Raw genomic sequence first — 17,785 nt, forward strand, 5'->3', positions numbered from 1 at the left:
TTTGAAACATTAAAAAATGTTGTGTCATCTGCGTATAACTAATAACTAGGCCTACTTGTAACTCATACTAAACTTTCCCAGCAGTCGTTTCAGTCGTTTGATATTGATTCCATAGTTCACTAATCTACTGTAATAATAATGTTGAAATAAGTCTGACAGGTTGATGATGTTGAAAGTATATAATTGTAAGGATTATTCATTCAAAAATTACAATCTGGGACTATTCAGGGAAACCTCAAATATGTTTTTGTTTGTCTTGCCTCAAAAAATATTTGTCTTGTCATTTTGTGAATAATGTTTGAGAGTTAGTCTAGTCTTCCTAGCTCCGTGTTTGAAACAATATTCGATTAAATGATGAATGTATGTGTATTAATTAAACATTTATAAAAAAAAAATATTTGTAAAAGTATTATTAGCGTTAAAAATGAATTGTAACTTTTTATTATAAATATAAATGCCAATCATAAATCTTTATTAGTCTGCATTATGAAGACTAATAATAACATTATTTGTCAACTGTGATTACACTACAGTATTCGATTATAACTTGAGTTACCCTCTGTTTTGTGCAATAAAAGCGTTTCTATTGTTGATTTATTTTCCTTCCAAGTTGAATGTTGTACAAAATTTTACAATATTATATATCGATTAGACCTATGTGTTTATAAGCTGTACAGTTTTTATAAACTACAAAATTCTTATATATTGTATCATGCTTTTTGATAATTTGTAATGTATATATATAGTATTCAATGAAAAATAAAAACCTGATTGCTTGTCAAAAAAGAGTCAATTATTATTGAAACTGAATAACCAATGCTAAGAATGTTCTATAAATAATAATATCGGTAAAGCTGTGTTTACACCAAAGTTATTAACAAAATGTTTATTTCTCCGTCCTTATAGATTCTATTAGATTGAACATAACTTATCATACACATGATGAACATATGTGTTTGTCAAGTTTTGTTCAATCTAATAGAATCTATAAGGACGGATAAATAAACATTTTGTTAATAACGTTGATGTAAACGCAGCTTTAGTTAACACAGAAACCAACGGTTGCATACCCGTTATAACATAATGTCATTGAGGAACCAGAGCAACGAGAATCTGTCATCAATGGAATTACTTCATTTACGTCATAAATGAGCTGCTTGATCAGGTCACTCAAGTTTAAATTGGAAAAATCTGGTGTGGCGCACTCACACAACTTTCCTTGCCATTATGAAAATTGATCAGCTGACGTTAGTGTTCACGCGCATCACAAGTCTACTATTGAAAGATCTGAGCCAGCTGGTGACAGGACAATAACGCTGGAGACACACGAGGTCTGCTATCTATTCATACTGAATCATTTAATAGAATCAACAGTGTTGCCAACAGTTTGCAATTGAATGATCACATTTTCTCGAATTTCGAGCTTATTTCAATCTTAGGTGAAAATATTACTGAACATCAATTAAAGAGATTTTCATGCTCAATCTTTTCACTTGAAATTTTTTGTTCAAATTGTATCTGAAGCCTGATAATTGGGAATCTTAAATCAAACTTTGCATAGTTGAGGCGGAGCTCCTTCAATTTTTACAGAAATGGGACTAGTGACAGTTGATAGAGCTTATCAATGACTATATTAGGTATAAATTTGATCAAAATCGTTGGAGCCATTTTCGAGAAAATCGCGAAAACCCCTGTTTTTGACAACATTTCAGCCGCCATCTTGAATTGCATTTGATCGAAATTGTTCGTGTTGGATCCTTTTATTGTAAGGACCTTAAGTTCCAAATTTCATGTCATTCCGTTTATTGGGAGATGAGATATCGTGTACACTGACGCACATACACTCACACACAATCATACAGATCAATACCCAAAAACCACTTTTTTGGACTCAGGGGACCTTGAAACGTATAGAAATTTAGAAATCGGGGTACCTTAATTTTTTCCTACAGTTACGTTGAAAAGTGGCCATTGCTGCACTGATTACAGAACGCAAAGAATCACTTTTCCGCTCCAGTGCGGGAAAAATCTTTTCTGCACTCCAGATTTGCAACATGGCAACGCAATAGTTATTTGTGCAACTAGTGCGCAAAGTGACAGTTTGCTGCACCGAAAGAAACGTTTACGCCCGAGCCGTAGGCGAGGGCGGAATGGTTTCTTGAGTGCAGCAAACGAACTTTGCGCACGTATTGCACATTAAATTTTTCCTACAGTTACCATAGAATGTGAAAAGTCAGTAATAGACGGTGAACATGTCCTATACCAAATAAAAAGTTTGTTTGTGTAAATCTTTAGTATTTTTAATGCTGATAATAAATATTGCAACCATTCCACAACAGAATTGTTCCAAATTCAGTCTAAATGACAATATAATGAATATTATAAAGTTATATGAGATTCAATTATATTATTTGCAACTACGATCAGACTATTGTATATGTGTATATATAATAATACTTCATCCACAAGAAGTCATCAGCAAGTGTAGAAATGGCCATATCACTTGTCTGGATATGTTTTTAAGCCATCAATGAGCCTCACAAACGTTATACTTCACCCGTGACTAACAGTTTAATATTCTCCTATCCAAAAACACAAAAGTTTTGCAGCAAAACTTTGCATATAGGCCTACTTATACGGTGCACATTAATTTGTTTTATTGATTAATTTGTCTATGCGATCAAAGCTGTAAGCTTATGTTTTAATTTTTCTATTAATGTGAATAAATAAATAAGCTAATATGCCCAGGACTGATTAAGGATTAGGCTAGTGATCAGCCTAATGTGTACTATTTGATTCATGTGTACTATTTATTCCAGTTTCAGGTATCCTCAAGTTTGAGTCTGAATGATATATTATACACAATTAGTGTAAAAATATAATTTCAGCTTGTTTTTTCTTGTAAATACATTAGTAAACGTGTCAATTTGGCCTTTCTGCTTTTCTGGCCAAGCGAACAGTGGCCGCATGAAACGTATAATAATGTTATACTGCATTATTTAAAACGTGGTTAAATTATATTATATAGACATTACATTTACCTGAAATGCTGAACTTCAATCATTCAAGTCACTGTTGAGTAAACAGTATATTGTAAATCCAGTGTTTTTGTTTACGGTATTCAATAACAATATCTATTCTGTATTCTGTTTCTAATTCATCAACGGTAATAATTGAAGTTGTTCTACGAAAAAATTTTTGGGGAGTTGAAGAACTGAATAACTTTTTTTGAAGTGTGAATATTTATGTTTCAAAACTAATGGATACATTATTGTTTTGAAAATATAACAATTACTGCTTTAGTATCAATAACACGAGTAACCTAACCACAAAAGTAAATGAAAATATAAAAATACTTGATTCCTTGATCATAAAAATGGTCGATAAATGTTTCCAATTTATTCCAGTTAAAAATATAGGTATCTCACACATAACAAATCGTTCATGATAACTTGAATAGAAATAAAATACTGATATTGAATACTATCAAAACTTCTTGTTTATTTACTGTTCATTATCCAATATCTCTCGACTCTCGGTAATAATCAGATGTTTTAGAAAAATCTTTAGGCAGCAACATATTCAGGTTTACCAACATTTCTTTTACTTTGCCGCACTCTACCGTCATAAAGCGTGTTAACTATTTTGTGTTGTTATGTTGCAAATTTGGAGTGCGGCAAAATACTTTGCCGCACTCAAATCTACATTCCCGCACTGAGTGTGGGAATAAGGTATTTTGCGTACTATAATTGATGCGGGAATGAGCACTTTTTCGGGTAACTGTAGGAAAAATACTTAGTAACATGGAGCAACAGTGCAGCAAAATCAAAATGAAGTTGGTAACAGTGACTGGGCTGCTATAGTGAGCAGAGGTGCACCAAAGCACAACGCGCAAATTATTAATAATATATTATAACCAAGGACAACGAGGACTTTAGGATTTTAGGATTAAGGTTTTTATCAATAATAAAATTACACAGAAAAACATTTTATGGATTTCAGGCAATTTTACCCATAATTACCCACTTTTCATATTCAATGGTAACTGTAGGAAAAACTTAATGTGAAATACGTGCGCAAAGTTCCTCTGCTGCACTCAACAAACCATTCCGCCCTCGCCTACGGCTCGGGCGTAAACGTTTCTTTCGGTGCAGCAAACTGTCACTTTGCACACTAGTTGCACAAATAACTATTTTCGGAAAGCAATACTTTCCTTACCTATGGTAATAGGGCAAGAAAAGTAAAAAGAGAAGATTTGAAATAAATCTCATATTGTGGAAAAAACACCTACTGATGTTTAGTACTGTACATGGTTTTTCAAATGTTTGTAGAAATTGCTAAAATTTTACACACATGCGCTCCTTGATACGATAAACATGATTCTGCTATCAGATATTAAAAAACGCTACCATTCATGAGATATGGCCATTTGAGTGTTTTATTCATAACTCACTCTGTATAGTAGCTGGGTGAGCCAAATTTGGCTCTGACATTTCTCAGGTCAAGCTTCATCTATGGTGTAAATTTAAGCCAAATCTGAGATACTTTTTGTTTCAGTGTGTTTCACGATGGTTAGTTAGTCCGTGGATTTCATCAATTTTTTGTGAAAAATAAAAATCGCTCAAACTTCGTGATCTTATGGTACTTGCGTACTTATGGTACTGCGAGAAACACGAATCTGGAATCAGATTTTCAATATTCCTCACCGTTCAGGAGATATTTTAGCCAAATCTGAGATACTTTTCGTCTCAGTGTGGTTAACGATTTAGAAATTAGTTAGTCCATGAATTTCATCAATTTTTTGTGAAAAATAAAAATCGCTCAAACTTCGTGATCTTATGTTATTTGATGCGAGAAACACGAATCTGGGATCAGATTTGGAAAATTCCTTACCGTTCAGGAGATATGACCATTTGAAAATTTGATGTTTGCAGCTTCATAACTAACTCTGTATAGTAGCTGGGGGTGCCAAATTTGGCTGTGACATTTGTCAGGTCAAGCTTTTATCTATGGTGCAGATTTAAGCCAAATCTGAGATAGCCTACTTTTTGTTTCAATGTGTTTCACAATTGTTAGTCCATAGATTTCATCAATTTTTTGTGAAAAATAAAAATCGCTAACACTGTGATCTTATGGTATTTGATGCGAGAAACACGAATCTGGGATCAGATTTGGAAAATTCCTTACCGTTCAGGAGATATGACCATTTGAAAATTTAAAAATTTTATGTTTACAGCTTCATAACTCACTCTGTATAGTAGCTGGGGGTGCCAAATTTGGCTCTGACATTTCTCAGGTCAAGCTTTATCTATGGTGCAAATTTCAGCCAAATCTGAAATACTTTTCGTCTCATTGTGATTCACGATGGTTCATGGATATCTTCAATTTTTTGTGAAAAATAAAAATCGCTCAAACTTCGTGATCTTATGGTATTTGATGCGAGAAACACGAATCTGGAATCAGATTTGCAAAATTCCTTACCTTTCAGGAGATATTTCAGCCAATTATAAGATACTTTTCGTCTCAGTGTGGGTTAGTCCATGGATATCTTCAATTTTTTGTGAAAAATAAAAATCGCTCAAACTTATGTTATCGATCTTATGGTATTTGATGCGAATCTGGAATCAGACTTGCAATATTCCTCAGTTCATTAATCCCTCTGTATAGTTTATTAAGGTGCGTACAGACTTTCACTCTGCTCCGCAACCGAACGTCACTCCAGCAGAGCGATTGATGATCGACCGGCGAGCAAGAGTGGTTCGACCGGGGAACGCGAGAAGAGCTAACATCTTCCGTAACGTTCATGATGGGTGCGTGGGCGGAGCGACTGTGGTTCGATGGAGAACGAGGGCGGTGCGAGGGCGGAGCGTGCTCGGTGCGGGTTGGAAGCGAGTATATGTGTACGCAGCTTTATATATCATCACTTTGACGAAATTCACTCATATTTTTGAGTTAAAAGCATTTGAAGATGAGTGATTCTCCTGATCTGAGAGTGGAGTTAATATTATTCTATGTTTCAGTGAATAGCTCACCCTGTATTGTAGCAAAACATATCATAGTATAGCACAACACTTGTTAGCTCAACCTCTAACCATAGCCCGAATGAATATCAACCAAATCTGGGAGATTTGCATTTTTTATGGAATCCATGAATGAACATGAAAACATCATGGATTTTTGAAAAAAATGGTCAAATATTAAAATCGCTCATACTCTCATGAATGATATTACTTGACGAGATAAACAAAATATATGTGATCACATTGGCGGAATTCACCCCTATTCTTGAGTTATAAGCATTTGAAGACGAGTTATTCCTCTGATCTGAGAGTGGAGGTAAGATTCTATGTTTGAGTGAATAACTCACCCTGTATTGTAGCGAAACGTCTCATATTATAGCACAACACGTTTTAGGTTAACCTCTACCCATAGCCCGAGTATCAACCAAATCTAGGAGATGTGCATAACTCAATGTTTATAGTAAGTTTTTGTCGAGTTCCGTTCAGTTTAATAGTGAGTTGTGTTTTTTCTGGCTCTAAATTTTTGTAAAATTACTCAAAAATGTTTCAATTAATGGTGATTTGAGTGTGATATATTTGTTTTTTATTCTGTTTTCAACCGTAAAAATTTAAAAATCTTAGTTTTCGTTGTTTTTGAGTGAAAATGGACTAAATTTTAGTAAAGTGAAATCATTAACCCTATTTTGGACTTTTAAAATGTTATCTAGATTTGGGAGAGAAATAGTACAAGGAGTATTCTTAGTTTTTCTCTCCCAGTCAGTGCTTCTTTGTAAAAAATATAAATAAATAAATAATAAATAGAATCTATAAGTAAGTAGCTGGGGGTGCCAAATTTGGCCTCACTTTACATTATTTCTTACATTTCACAGAACATTCTTGCATTTCTTACTTCATTATTACTACTTCTCTCAGTAGTAGTGTAGCTTTAAAGAAATGCATAGAAGTTTCCAGTTTCATATAAATGTTCCGCTTAGATACTTCCAAGGTTACGTTTAATAATGTAATAAAGGCTTGAGAAATATTAAGACAGAAGACTCTATTTGAAATAATTTATATTTTTTTCAATATATCAATGTATATAAAATACATATTTTCATCATAGAACATCAAAGTAATTCCCAAAACATCAAGTAATTTGTATTAGTTAGTTAGAAGTAGCTGGTAAATGGTATTTATGACAAAAATTACAATTCGATTACAATTACGACTGATAAATTTCACTTCACACAAGAACAGGTGAAAGAAGATAATCCATGAATGAAAATTGAGATTAATGAGTCTTAAAAGACTCTGTGATTCAATTCATAGTACAAAAGTAACTCTCCTGAAAAATATTTTTTTTAATTGTACGGTATTATCATAATAATATAACCCCCATAGGGGGTTAAATACATATTTTCATCATAGAACATCAAAGTAATTCCCAAAACATCAAGTAATTTGTATTAGTTAGTTAGAAGTAGCTGGTAAATGGTATTTATGACAAAAATTACAATTCAAGTACAATTACTACTGATAAATTTCACTTCACACAAGAACAGGTGAAAGAAGATAATCCATGAATGAAAATTGAGATTAATGAGTCTTAAAAGACTCTGTGATTCAATCCATAGTACAAAAGTAACTCTCCTGAAAAATATTTTTTTTAATTGTACGGTATTATCATAATAATATAACCCCCATAGGGGGTTAAATACATATTTTCATCATAGAACATCAAAGTAATTCCCAAAACATCAAGTAATTTGTATTAGTTAGAAGTAGCTGGTAAATGGTATTTATGACAAAAATTACAATTCAAGTACAATTACTACTGATAAATTTTACTTCACACAAGAACAGGTGAAAGAAGATAATCCATGAATGAAAATTGAGATTAATGAGTCTTAAAAGACTCTGTGATTCAATCCATAGTACAAAAGTAACTCTCCTGAAAAATAATTTTTTTAATTGTACGGTATTATTATAATAATATAACCCCCATAGGGGTTAATCAAGTAATTTGTATTAGTTAGTTAGAAGTAGCTGGTAAATGGTATTTATGACAAAAATTATAATTCAAGTACAATTACTACTGATAAATTTCACTTCACACAAGAACAGGTGAAAGAAGATAATTCATTAATGAAAATTAAGATTAATGAGTATTAGAAGTCTCTGTGATTCAATCCATAATACAAAACTCTCCTGAAAAATAATTTTGTAATTGTACGGTGTTATCATATAATAATACAACCCCCATAGGACTAATTAATTTGGTCTATACTATTTACCTTTAAAATAATATGATGGAAAAGTAAAAACTTAATTCAACAATTTTCAAAAATAGAATATATATATGGTCATTAAATGTTTACAAATAAAATACAGAAAAAACAATAAAGTAACAAAGCTCTGGTTGAGAACCACTATAATTGGTTCAAAGACATAATATTGGAAAAAGCCAATAAACTATCACAATCACAATAATAAAATAACAAAGAATAGATTTTGTAAAGATGGATGGAATTAAACATTTTAGATCACAAATAATATTGATAAGAATCTAATATCTCATAATATATTCTAGCACCAAATATTATATTTTGAAGCGTATAAAGCGTGATTTATAAATTTACAATAAGTAAAATGTTTTACTAATAATTATTTACCATGTGAGCTTTTTAAGCTCACCTTTATTCAATTTCATACACCGTTTATTTTCATTAATAAAATAGATGAGGTAATTAGCAGGCTACTCTACAAGATATAAGCCTAATATAAAACCCCACTCTGCAAATATTTAAAGCTTAAAACTTAAAATTGAAGTTTTAAAGTGTAGCCTATCAGCCTACTATACACTGTCTTTCCATAAAACATTTTAATCATGTTGCTTTATTATCCTAATCAAGAATATTTTTATATATTATATATAATTCTTAAATCATTATTTATATATTTTATCATAACTTTATGCAGTCAAGTCTTTTTAGTCTATTTTACATAGGACTATGAAAATTGACATTATGCCATACAAATTGAGTATCCTCAATGGAGATACGTTTTGTAATGTTATATTATGTGCTGCATCACACATGCAAATATATTATTGATGTTAGAAATTATTCATATCTAATTATTAAACATAGATCACATATCAGACTTTGTGATAAGGCTAGATCAATAACTCACAATATTTTATTCACAAAAAATTTAGTTGAAGAAGACTACAATATTTATATTTCAAGTTCATTAATATCATCATCTTTACCATTCTAGACTCTATTAAGACCTAATATTTCTATGATAAATTTTTCAGTGTTACAGATTGTAGGATTCATAAATTAAACATTGAAATTTTAATTTTATCAGCACCACTTATTTGTACTATGTTTGGTACAAAATGATACAATTATGTGATACATACAAATGATACAATTGGTACATACATGATGAACATGATTATCAGTTGAAAAGTTCTGTAAAGCTGCGTTTACATCAAAGTTAATAACTTAATCCTTATAGATTCTATTAGATTGAACATATCTTATCATACACATGATGAACATAAGTGTTTGTCAAGTTCCGTTCAATCTAATAGAATCTATAAGGATTATGTTATTAGCATTTTGTTTATAACTTTGGTGTAAACCCAGCTTGATACTTATATAGTTGATAAAATTAGTAACATGAAAATAATAGCTTGTTATTCTATAAATATTTTCCTTGAAAAAGTAATCTTGTTTTAGTTGCTTAAAATTCCTGGTAAACATTTTGTAGTGAAAATGCTGGAAAATATTCCATAGTGGAAATCTAGCCCCACAAACTCTGTAGTAAGCTTCAAATAAATTGTAATTTAAGCTGCGTTTACACCAAAGTTATTAAAATGTTTATTTCTCCATCCTTATAGATTCTATCAGATTGAGCATAACTTATGATGAACATATGTGTTTGTCAAGTTCCATTCAATCTAATAGAATCTATAAGGACGGAAAAATAATCATTTTGTTAATAGTAAACGCAGCTTTACCTTACTATTTGTATGGTTCTGATTTTTAGTCGATATTTTTTGTAACCATACTATTGCACATTTTTTTTACAAATGGTTCTGATTTTTAGTCGATATTTTTTGTAACCATACTATTGCACATTTTTTTACAAATTCCAGCACAGCACCATTCAACAGCTGTTTGAGACTGTTTTGGTTGTTACACAATTAATCTCTAGTAAATTAGACCATAAAATCAGGGGCACACTGGAGGATCACCACTGTTAAAAATTTTAATGAGGATTTGCTAATCTACTCACCCATAAAGCGCCTCTGACGAGGGCAGGTAGTCAGGCATTGTTTTTATTCATGGAATAGAAAACAATATTTGATAGGAGATGGGTAATGGACAAAATTACTGCTCCAACCAAGTGGTTTGGCTTTAGCATTGGAGGTCACACCAGACACTCCACCAAATTATTGTGTTATGATGGTGTGACATCACCCTAAGTAACTATCTTGTAGAATCACATGCATTATTCACTATTTTTTGAATCAATATGATATTTTTATTTTTGTGTCATTCACACTGATGACACACAAATAAGGTATTGTAATAACATCAGGCAGTTTACAGATTGAAGCATTAGGGACAAACCAGATGAAGCTTAAGTATTGTGGCACTTCCTCTTAGGCCCTGTTATTTCATAGCTACTGTATAGAGGTAAGATAAGGTTAGGTTAGGCCTTGAGACTGGTGACAACGGTGGGGCGATATTGGCTGGCGCCCTTGGTAGGATCTATGGGCGTGGCCGTGGCGCCGTGGTGGGGCGGGGCAAACAGTTGGGGCGGGGCAAACAGATGGGGCGTGGCGTCCACCCTTCGCCCCGCTATGTCCACCGTGTAGCGCGCATCTCGCGCCATGATGTAGTCAGCCCCCACCACTTGGCCCTGTCCCCCCCGGGCCCCACTGCTACCCCCCCTCCGCACATATCCCAGGCACACCAGCTTGTTCAGTGTGAAGCCGAACCTACAACCAAACAACACACAATTATTGTATAAAAAATTAAATACAAGTAACCCTTAACAAGAAAGTAATAGTACTTTTTGTAACAAGTCCGGTAACAATAATTTACCGCATAAGTATGATTGTTTCTGCCCGAAACGTAGTTGAGGGCAGAATTATCATAATGCGGTAAATACATTACCGTACAAGTTACATACAATATTTTTTGTCATACTTATCTGAGAAAGAATAATATTGCTGGGAAACAGAAACCATTACCTGCTGCTGCCCGAGCTACTGCATTCTATAAACATGACCTAGCCCGTAGCACCTAGTTCATAACAGACAGACCCTTCGAGCTCAAATAAAATAATAAAGGCCTAAATTATAAGATTTCAGGTGAGTTCTTATAACTTGAAACTCCTTAAATGAGTTCTTTAATTATTTGAGTTAGTATATTAATTACTCAGATCTTATTAGGACTCAGTAAAGTCCTAACATACTCGACTGTAAAGAGAACATATGATCTCTTTACAGTACAGTATGCTGTAATGAAAATCACATGTTTTCTTGTTCTGGAAACAGCTGTTTTTATACCGGCTTGATTTAATGCATGGAAAACAGCTGCAATTGAGTATGACAAAAATAATATTATTTCAATATCTAATACCATAGGCCTAGTATTAAGAGTATTCTATTTGAAATGTCATGTATACCATAAGTATCAAGAGAAAATAATTGGAATAGATGGCAGATGGGATGCAAGAAACGGCTGGATCTGTAAAATAAATTTGCTTATATATATCAAGAGTAAATTAAGGGTCAGGTCAGTCTACAGAGGCAATGCTAAAGGTTTCTATCTATATCTAAAGTGATATTCACGTTATTAAGGCAGTGAAATTGAAAGGACGGCACAGTTGCCATTTGCTTTCTTTTTCTACCACCTATATTATATAACTGTGATTGAAGTTGTCCCAGTGAATCTAATTTCATATTAATTATTGTTGATTCTAATTCATAATGATCAATACTTCAATCTCAAACATATTTCATTTTTTGTGTAGTTGAGAAGTTGATGTGGTGGTAATTATTCATATTGAATGAAAAAGACTAAGAAATTGTCAAAAACCACAGATTTATTGATACTTAGAAAGACCGGTTTCGGTTATTACACCATTGTCAATCTCTGATAAACTAAACCTAAATACATGAGCAGCAGAATTTATACTAGTAGGCGAGTACTGCTATTGGTCAAGGGCATGAACGCCTGCCATTGGCCCAGCTAGACAGTCTCCTCCCACTCAACGGTGTGACAAAATGGCGGCTTAAGCATGGCGATTCTGTTGCTTAAGCCGCCATTTTGTCACACCGTTGAGTGGGAGGAGACTGTCTAGCTGGGCCAATGGCAGGCGTTCATGCCCTTGACCAATAGCAGTACTCGCCTACTAGTATAAATTCTGCTGCTCATGTATTTAGTTTTAGTTTATCAGAGATTGACAATGGTGTAATAACCGAAACCGGTATTTTAAAGTATCAATAAATCTGTGGTTTTTGACAATTTATTAGTCTTTTTCATTCAACATATTTCATTCGTCAATAAAACATATCTATCCATTATTTCGTAATAAATTTTCATAATTGAGATTAACTATTTTGGTCATCCATCATATTTCTACAGTCTACAAACGATTTGGCGTCAGTGCGTTGCTGGAAAAGGATAGAACTATCTTCTTTGACTAGTTACAAACAAGCATAGGAAACCAATTTTATCTTGTCTTTGTAACGTGAAAGGTGTGCACACTTTTGATATGAGATGACTCAACAAGAAAAATTTGCAGGTGGACAAGTTTGGCAATTTAACGTGAGGGCCGCTCCAAGATGGATTCCCAAACAACAGTGACACTGAACAATAAAAATATAATTCTAATTATTTCTAATGGGATTATTCATACTCGCTCGGCTGGACTAAATGGTAACAATTAATTATTGACCGAGCGAAGTGAGGTCTAAGATTCAAGTCGACGGTTTGACATTTCTCTTAATGTTTAAATGTTTATATGTTGCGCATTTACGGCGAAACGCGGTAATAGATTTTCATACAATTTGACAGGTATGTTCCTTTTTTAATTGCGCGTCGACGTATATACAAGGTTTTTGGAAATTTTGCATTTCAAGGATAATATAAAAGGAAAAAGGAGCCTCCTTCATACGCCAATATTAGAGTAAAAATCAGACTATAGAATTATTCATAATAAATCAGCTGACAAGTGATTACAAATATGTGTGGAGAAGCCAGTCTATTGCTGTATTTCCATAAGGTATATAGTTTCAATCAGGTACTTGTGGATGAGAATACTGCGTGAGGTCTACTGTTCACAGAACTACTAGTTATTATTATTATTAAACGAAAATCCAAATTAAATGCTGTAATTCACCCCGAAGACTTCTGCTACCTCAATTGACAACAGGGTAAACAGCTAGATGGAAATTCGATGAGCGCTATTATTAAAAAATTATTTGTCAGCCCGGGAATCGAACCCAGTACCTACTAATTGCCGGTCAGGAATGCTTACCCTTACAATAGTAGCGCTCATCGAATTTCCATCTAGCTGTTTACCCTGTTGTCAATATTTGCAGTAGCAGAAGTCTTCGGGGTGAATTACAGCATTTAATTTGGATTTTCGTTTAATAATAATAATTAATTCATTAGCATTTGAATGATTGCAATATCTCAGTAATTTCCATCTGTAGACTGGCCAGACGCTATGGCTTTGTATAAAACTACTAGTTCTGTGAACAGTAGACCTCGCGCTCAGTAAGTTACATTGACCTGTTGTTATGTTTTCTCAAAAATTAATAAATAATTTATCAATTTATAATGTCTAGAAAAAATCCTAAATAAATATAGAGCTTTCTGTCCTATCGTACCGTGACGTGTCGTCCCGGAATGTGAGTGTGAGCGCTGTTATCAGGTCTGGCTGCAACTGTCTAAAACGTTGATGGAAAGATACATTTTCAAGATGTTCGATGTTTTTGAACGGGTAGTATTATAAATAGTCAACTGTCTACTAACGTTGATGGAAAGATACATTTTCAAGATGTTCGATGTTTTTGAACGGGTAGTATTATAGTCCACTAGACAGCTGATTTATGATAAATAATTCCATAGTCTGATTTTTACTCTAATATTGGCGTATGAAGGAGGCTCCTTCTTCCTTTTATATTATCCTGGAAATGCAAAATTTCCAAGAACCTTGTATATACGTCGACGCGCAATTTAAAAAGGAACATACCTGTCAAATTTCATGAAAATTTATTACCGCGTTTCACCGTAAATGCGCAACATAAAAACATATAAACATTCAAACATTTAAACATTAAGAGGAATGCCAAACCGTCGACTTGAATCTTAGACCTCACTTCGCTCGGTCAATGAGCGCTGCTATCCCGAGATTGTCAGTTTGGTGTAAGGGTAAGCATTTCTGACCGGCAATTAGGAGGTACTGGGTTCGATTCCCGGGCTGACAAATAATTTTTGAATAGTAGTGAAATCCACTTTAAACAATTGTCGGCTCTGATTGAATGACTAGCAATTACCCAGCAGAAGTTACTGTGCCGACAAACTGGTCGTTGCGGTAGATAGGCTCGTTGCCCCAGGGCCAGATGTCCGTGTCAGCGTTGATGTTCTCCAACACAAACATCGTCAGTCTCTTCTCCACGCCTCGCTCCTTCTGCCGTTGCAGCGCAAACTTACCTATGAAATACTCTTTCTGCAACCAAACAAATTCAATTCATTTATTTCCTCCTAAATGATGTTTGCATGTTTGAATAATAGTATAATACAGCAAGCAAATTCAATACTCTCAATAGGGCAGCATCGGTGGACTGAGGCCAAACCCAGTTTTTGGGAAATATCCACCCCAAATAAATGCCGAGGAGAAGAGCCTACACAGAAGAACCCGCACCATCCTCGCGAAACTGAGATCAGACTACTCTGTGATTCTGAACAGTTACATGTCCAGAATCACAGAGGATGTAACCGATGTCTGTCCTGACTGTGGTAATGGACCATCACGGACCATCTTTTTAGCTGCTCCACGAAGCCGACAACCTCCAGCCTCTGGACCGACCCTTGTGGGGTGGTCCGCTTCCTGGGCCTTGAGACGGAGGAGGAGTGAAACAACGGAGTCCTGAGTTACAATACTCTCAATAGCAGCATTCAGTCTATAATTAAACCAACAAGCGCAGCTAGCTCTTAGTTTTGACTCTGCCTATAGTGAGGTCCACGTTATAATGGCAGTGGAGAAAGATAGGAGAACAACGCTGCCGATCTTCAGTCTTGCCAATGCCTTCTATAGACGTTAGCTGATACAGGTTTATTGATACTGTTCATTCTAGTTTAAAATAATCAATTATATTCTATTAAGCAAGAAATTATATTTTTCAATGATTTTATAATGAATTGAGATAATTTTTTTTGTTAATTATACATTGTTGAAAGACGATCTGGCAAGAGAGCAAAGCGAGAAAGAGATAGCGCTATCCGCATCATTGAATGATAGACAAGGATAGCAATACCATTGCCAATCAAACACTGCCATTATAATGTGGGGCTCACTATAGTAAGGGATAGCGGAATTGGAAAATGTACATTTGAGTTGCTGCGACAGCTAGGGGAAGCTACTATTGTCTCTGTGCAGGCTGCTTTAGCAGTATTTCTGCCGGCTACATTGAGGTCCACGTTACAATGGCAGTATGAAGAAAGATAGGAGAACAGCGTTGTCGGTTCTCTGTCTTGCCTTCTATAGAGGATAGCTGATACCAGTACATACTCCCGTGTTAAGCCGTCGGTCCCGGCTGCCTAAAAATCAGTCGTTAGGTCATGTCAGAGGCCCTGAAATTGATCAGTTGCGACCTGAAAACTCTGACACCAGACCTGAGCCAGCCAGGTCACTCGATAGAGAAACAATCATAGAGAAACAATAGCGTAAGTAGATATCCCATGGTATTGAGAATTTATGTCGCAACTTTTACTGTTATCTCAAGCCGATTACTGTCGATTATTGTCAATTTTTACTGTTTTGTTGGGGTGAGAGTGTATGAACGGCACAATTTGAGAGACTACCAGCGTCACACAGCTGCATGGGAAAGAACTACGTGGACTATCGGCTTGGGATAACAGTAAGAGTTACGACATAAACTCCCTATACCATGGGATATCTACTTACGCTATTGTTTCTCTATGATTGTTTCTCTATCGAGTGACCTGGCTGGCTCAGGTCTGGTGTCAGAGTTTTCAGGTCGCAACTGATCAATTTCAGGGCCTCTGACATGACCTAACGACTGATTTTTATATTTTTGTCCAGAACATTTCAAGTTCGGTGAAGAATAATAAAACCATGAGATTTTAAGGATAGATTCTTCATGGTATTGTTGATCTAATAAAACAAAAATTTTCTGAAAATATCAATTTTTGAGAAAGTGAATAAAACAACAAAAGTTATTTTTGGTCATTTTTAGTAAATTGTATAACTATCTTAAAAATTGATATTTTCAGAAAATTTTTGTTTTACTAGATCAACAATACCATGAAGAGTCTATCCTTAAAATCTCATGGTTTTGTCTTTCACCGAACTTGAAATGTTCTGGCACAAAAATTTAAACTTTAGGCGCTCATATCTCAAAAAGTAATGATCGAAAAAAAATGTTTTCCTGAGAAACTTTTTAATTTTGATAGCTTGATAGTATACAAATCCAAGAACTTTAAAAATATCACCAGTAGAAAGTATTTTATATGGGAATGAAAATATTTAATTCAATCCCATCCTCACATAAGAAAAATTGATGGCTTGAAGGAGTTCAAAAAACACTCAGGGAATTCCTTATTGTATTGTGTCCGTACAGGTTAGCAGACTTCCTTGTTGAATAGTGTTTGATTGATGTATGTTATGTGGGATCTCTAGTGTTGAAATAGGAGGGATGGTAGATATTAGATTAAACTTTGACGTGTCATATACTGCGGGATCGTTGCTCCCTTAATGCGGTTCAGTAATTGTGACGAGCAAGAAAAGTAAAGTAAAGTTCATTTTTAGCCTTTGCATAGCCTTACAGCTCAAAACTGTTCCTTTCCCAAATTTGGATAGAAATTGTCCAAAAATAGGTTTTTTATCATACGAAGATGATAGGAGGATTCAAACACCAATGTAAATCAAATACTTCCATTATAATGCGGACCTCACTATAGTAAATTGTTTTGTACAAATGAATAGACAGAATGAATAATGAACTTACGTCGAGCTTGACCCTATGCCCAGCTCCGGCCTCGAAGGGGGTCGTAATGCTGGTCAGATCTTCGGCCCAAAAGGGAATGAACTTCTCAATTCGCATAAAACGCTGAGTCAGGCATCCCACATCCCTTGCTCCGTAGTCTTTGCCAACCTACGAATTGCACAATCATCAGTGTCATTGAAAAATCCACAAAAATATTCAAAATTAGCAGGTAATTCGTGCTCCGCTAGCATCTAATTAAAAACTTGACCTACTAAAATCTTGGAGAATTTGAAATAGGTCTATAACCATTCTCGGTAAATCAAGAATTTATATGTAACATTTCAAGATAATCAGTCCAGTAGTTCAGACGTGATGATGCGTCGTTCGTGAATATCCTTTCAGTTACATGTAAAAGTCGACTCTTTCCTTTATTATATACAAGCAGGTAACCCGTGCTGCGCAAGGGTCTAATTAAAAACTTGAGCTACTGAATTCTTGAAGAATCTAAAATAGGCCTATAATC

The 17,785-nt window shown here is 34.3% G+C and overlaps 1 protein-coding gene across 1 annotated transcript in view; it reads right to left on the minus strand.

Moving 5' to 3' along the window:
* Window positions 1–10,107: 10,107 nt before the first annotated feature.
* The window catches only part of LOC111056019 (pyruvate dehydrogenase phosphatase regulatory subunit, mitochondrial), a 64,391-nt gene continuing 56,713 nt past the window's right edge, over window positions 10,108–17,785 (minus strand). Inside the window, exons 15-17 of the mRNA XM_039420292.1 lie at window positions 17,284–17,430; window positions 14,590–14,762; window positions 10,108–11,016 (exon numbers count right to left, since the gene is read on the minus strand). Of these exons, the coding sequence (XP_039276226.1) occupies window positions 10,728–11,016; window positions 14,590–14,762; window positions 17,284–17,430 (609 nt within the window). The 3' untranslated portion in view covers window positions 10,108–10,727. The remainder of the gene's footprint in view (window positions 11,017–14,589; window positions 14,763–17,283; window positions 17,431–17,785) is intronic.

Source organism: Nilaparvata lugens, chromosome 2, assembly GCF_014356525.2.
Source record: "Nilaparvata lugens isolate BPH chromosome 2, ASM1435652v1, whole genome shotgun sequence".
NCBI lineage: Eukaryota > Metazoa > Arthropoda > Insecta > Hemiptera > Delphacidae > Nilaparvata > Nilaparvata lugens.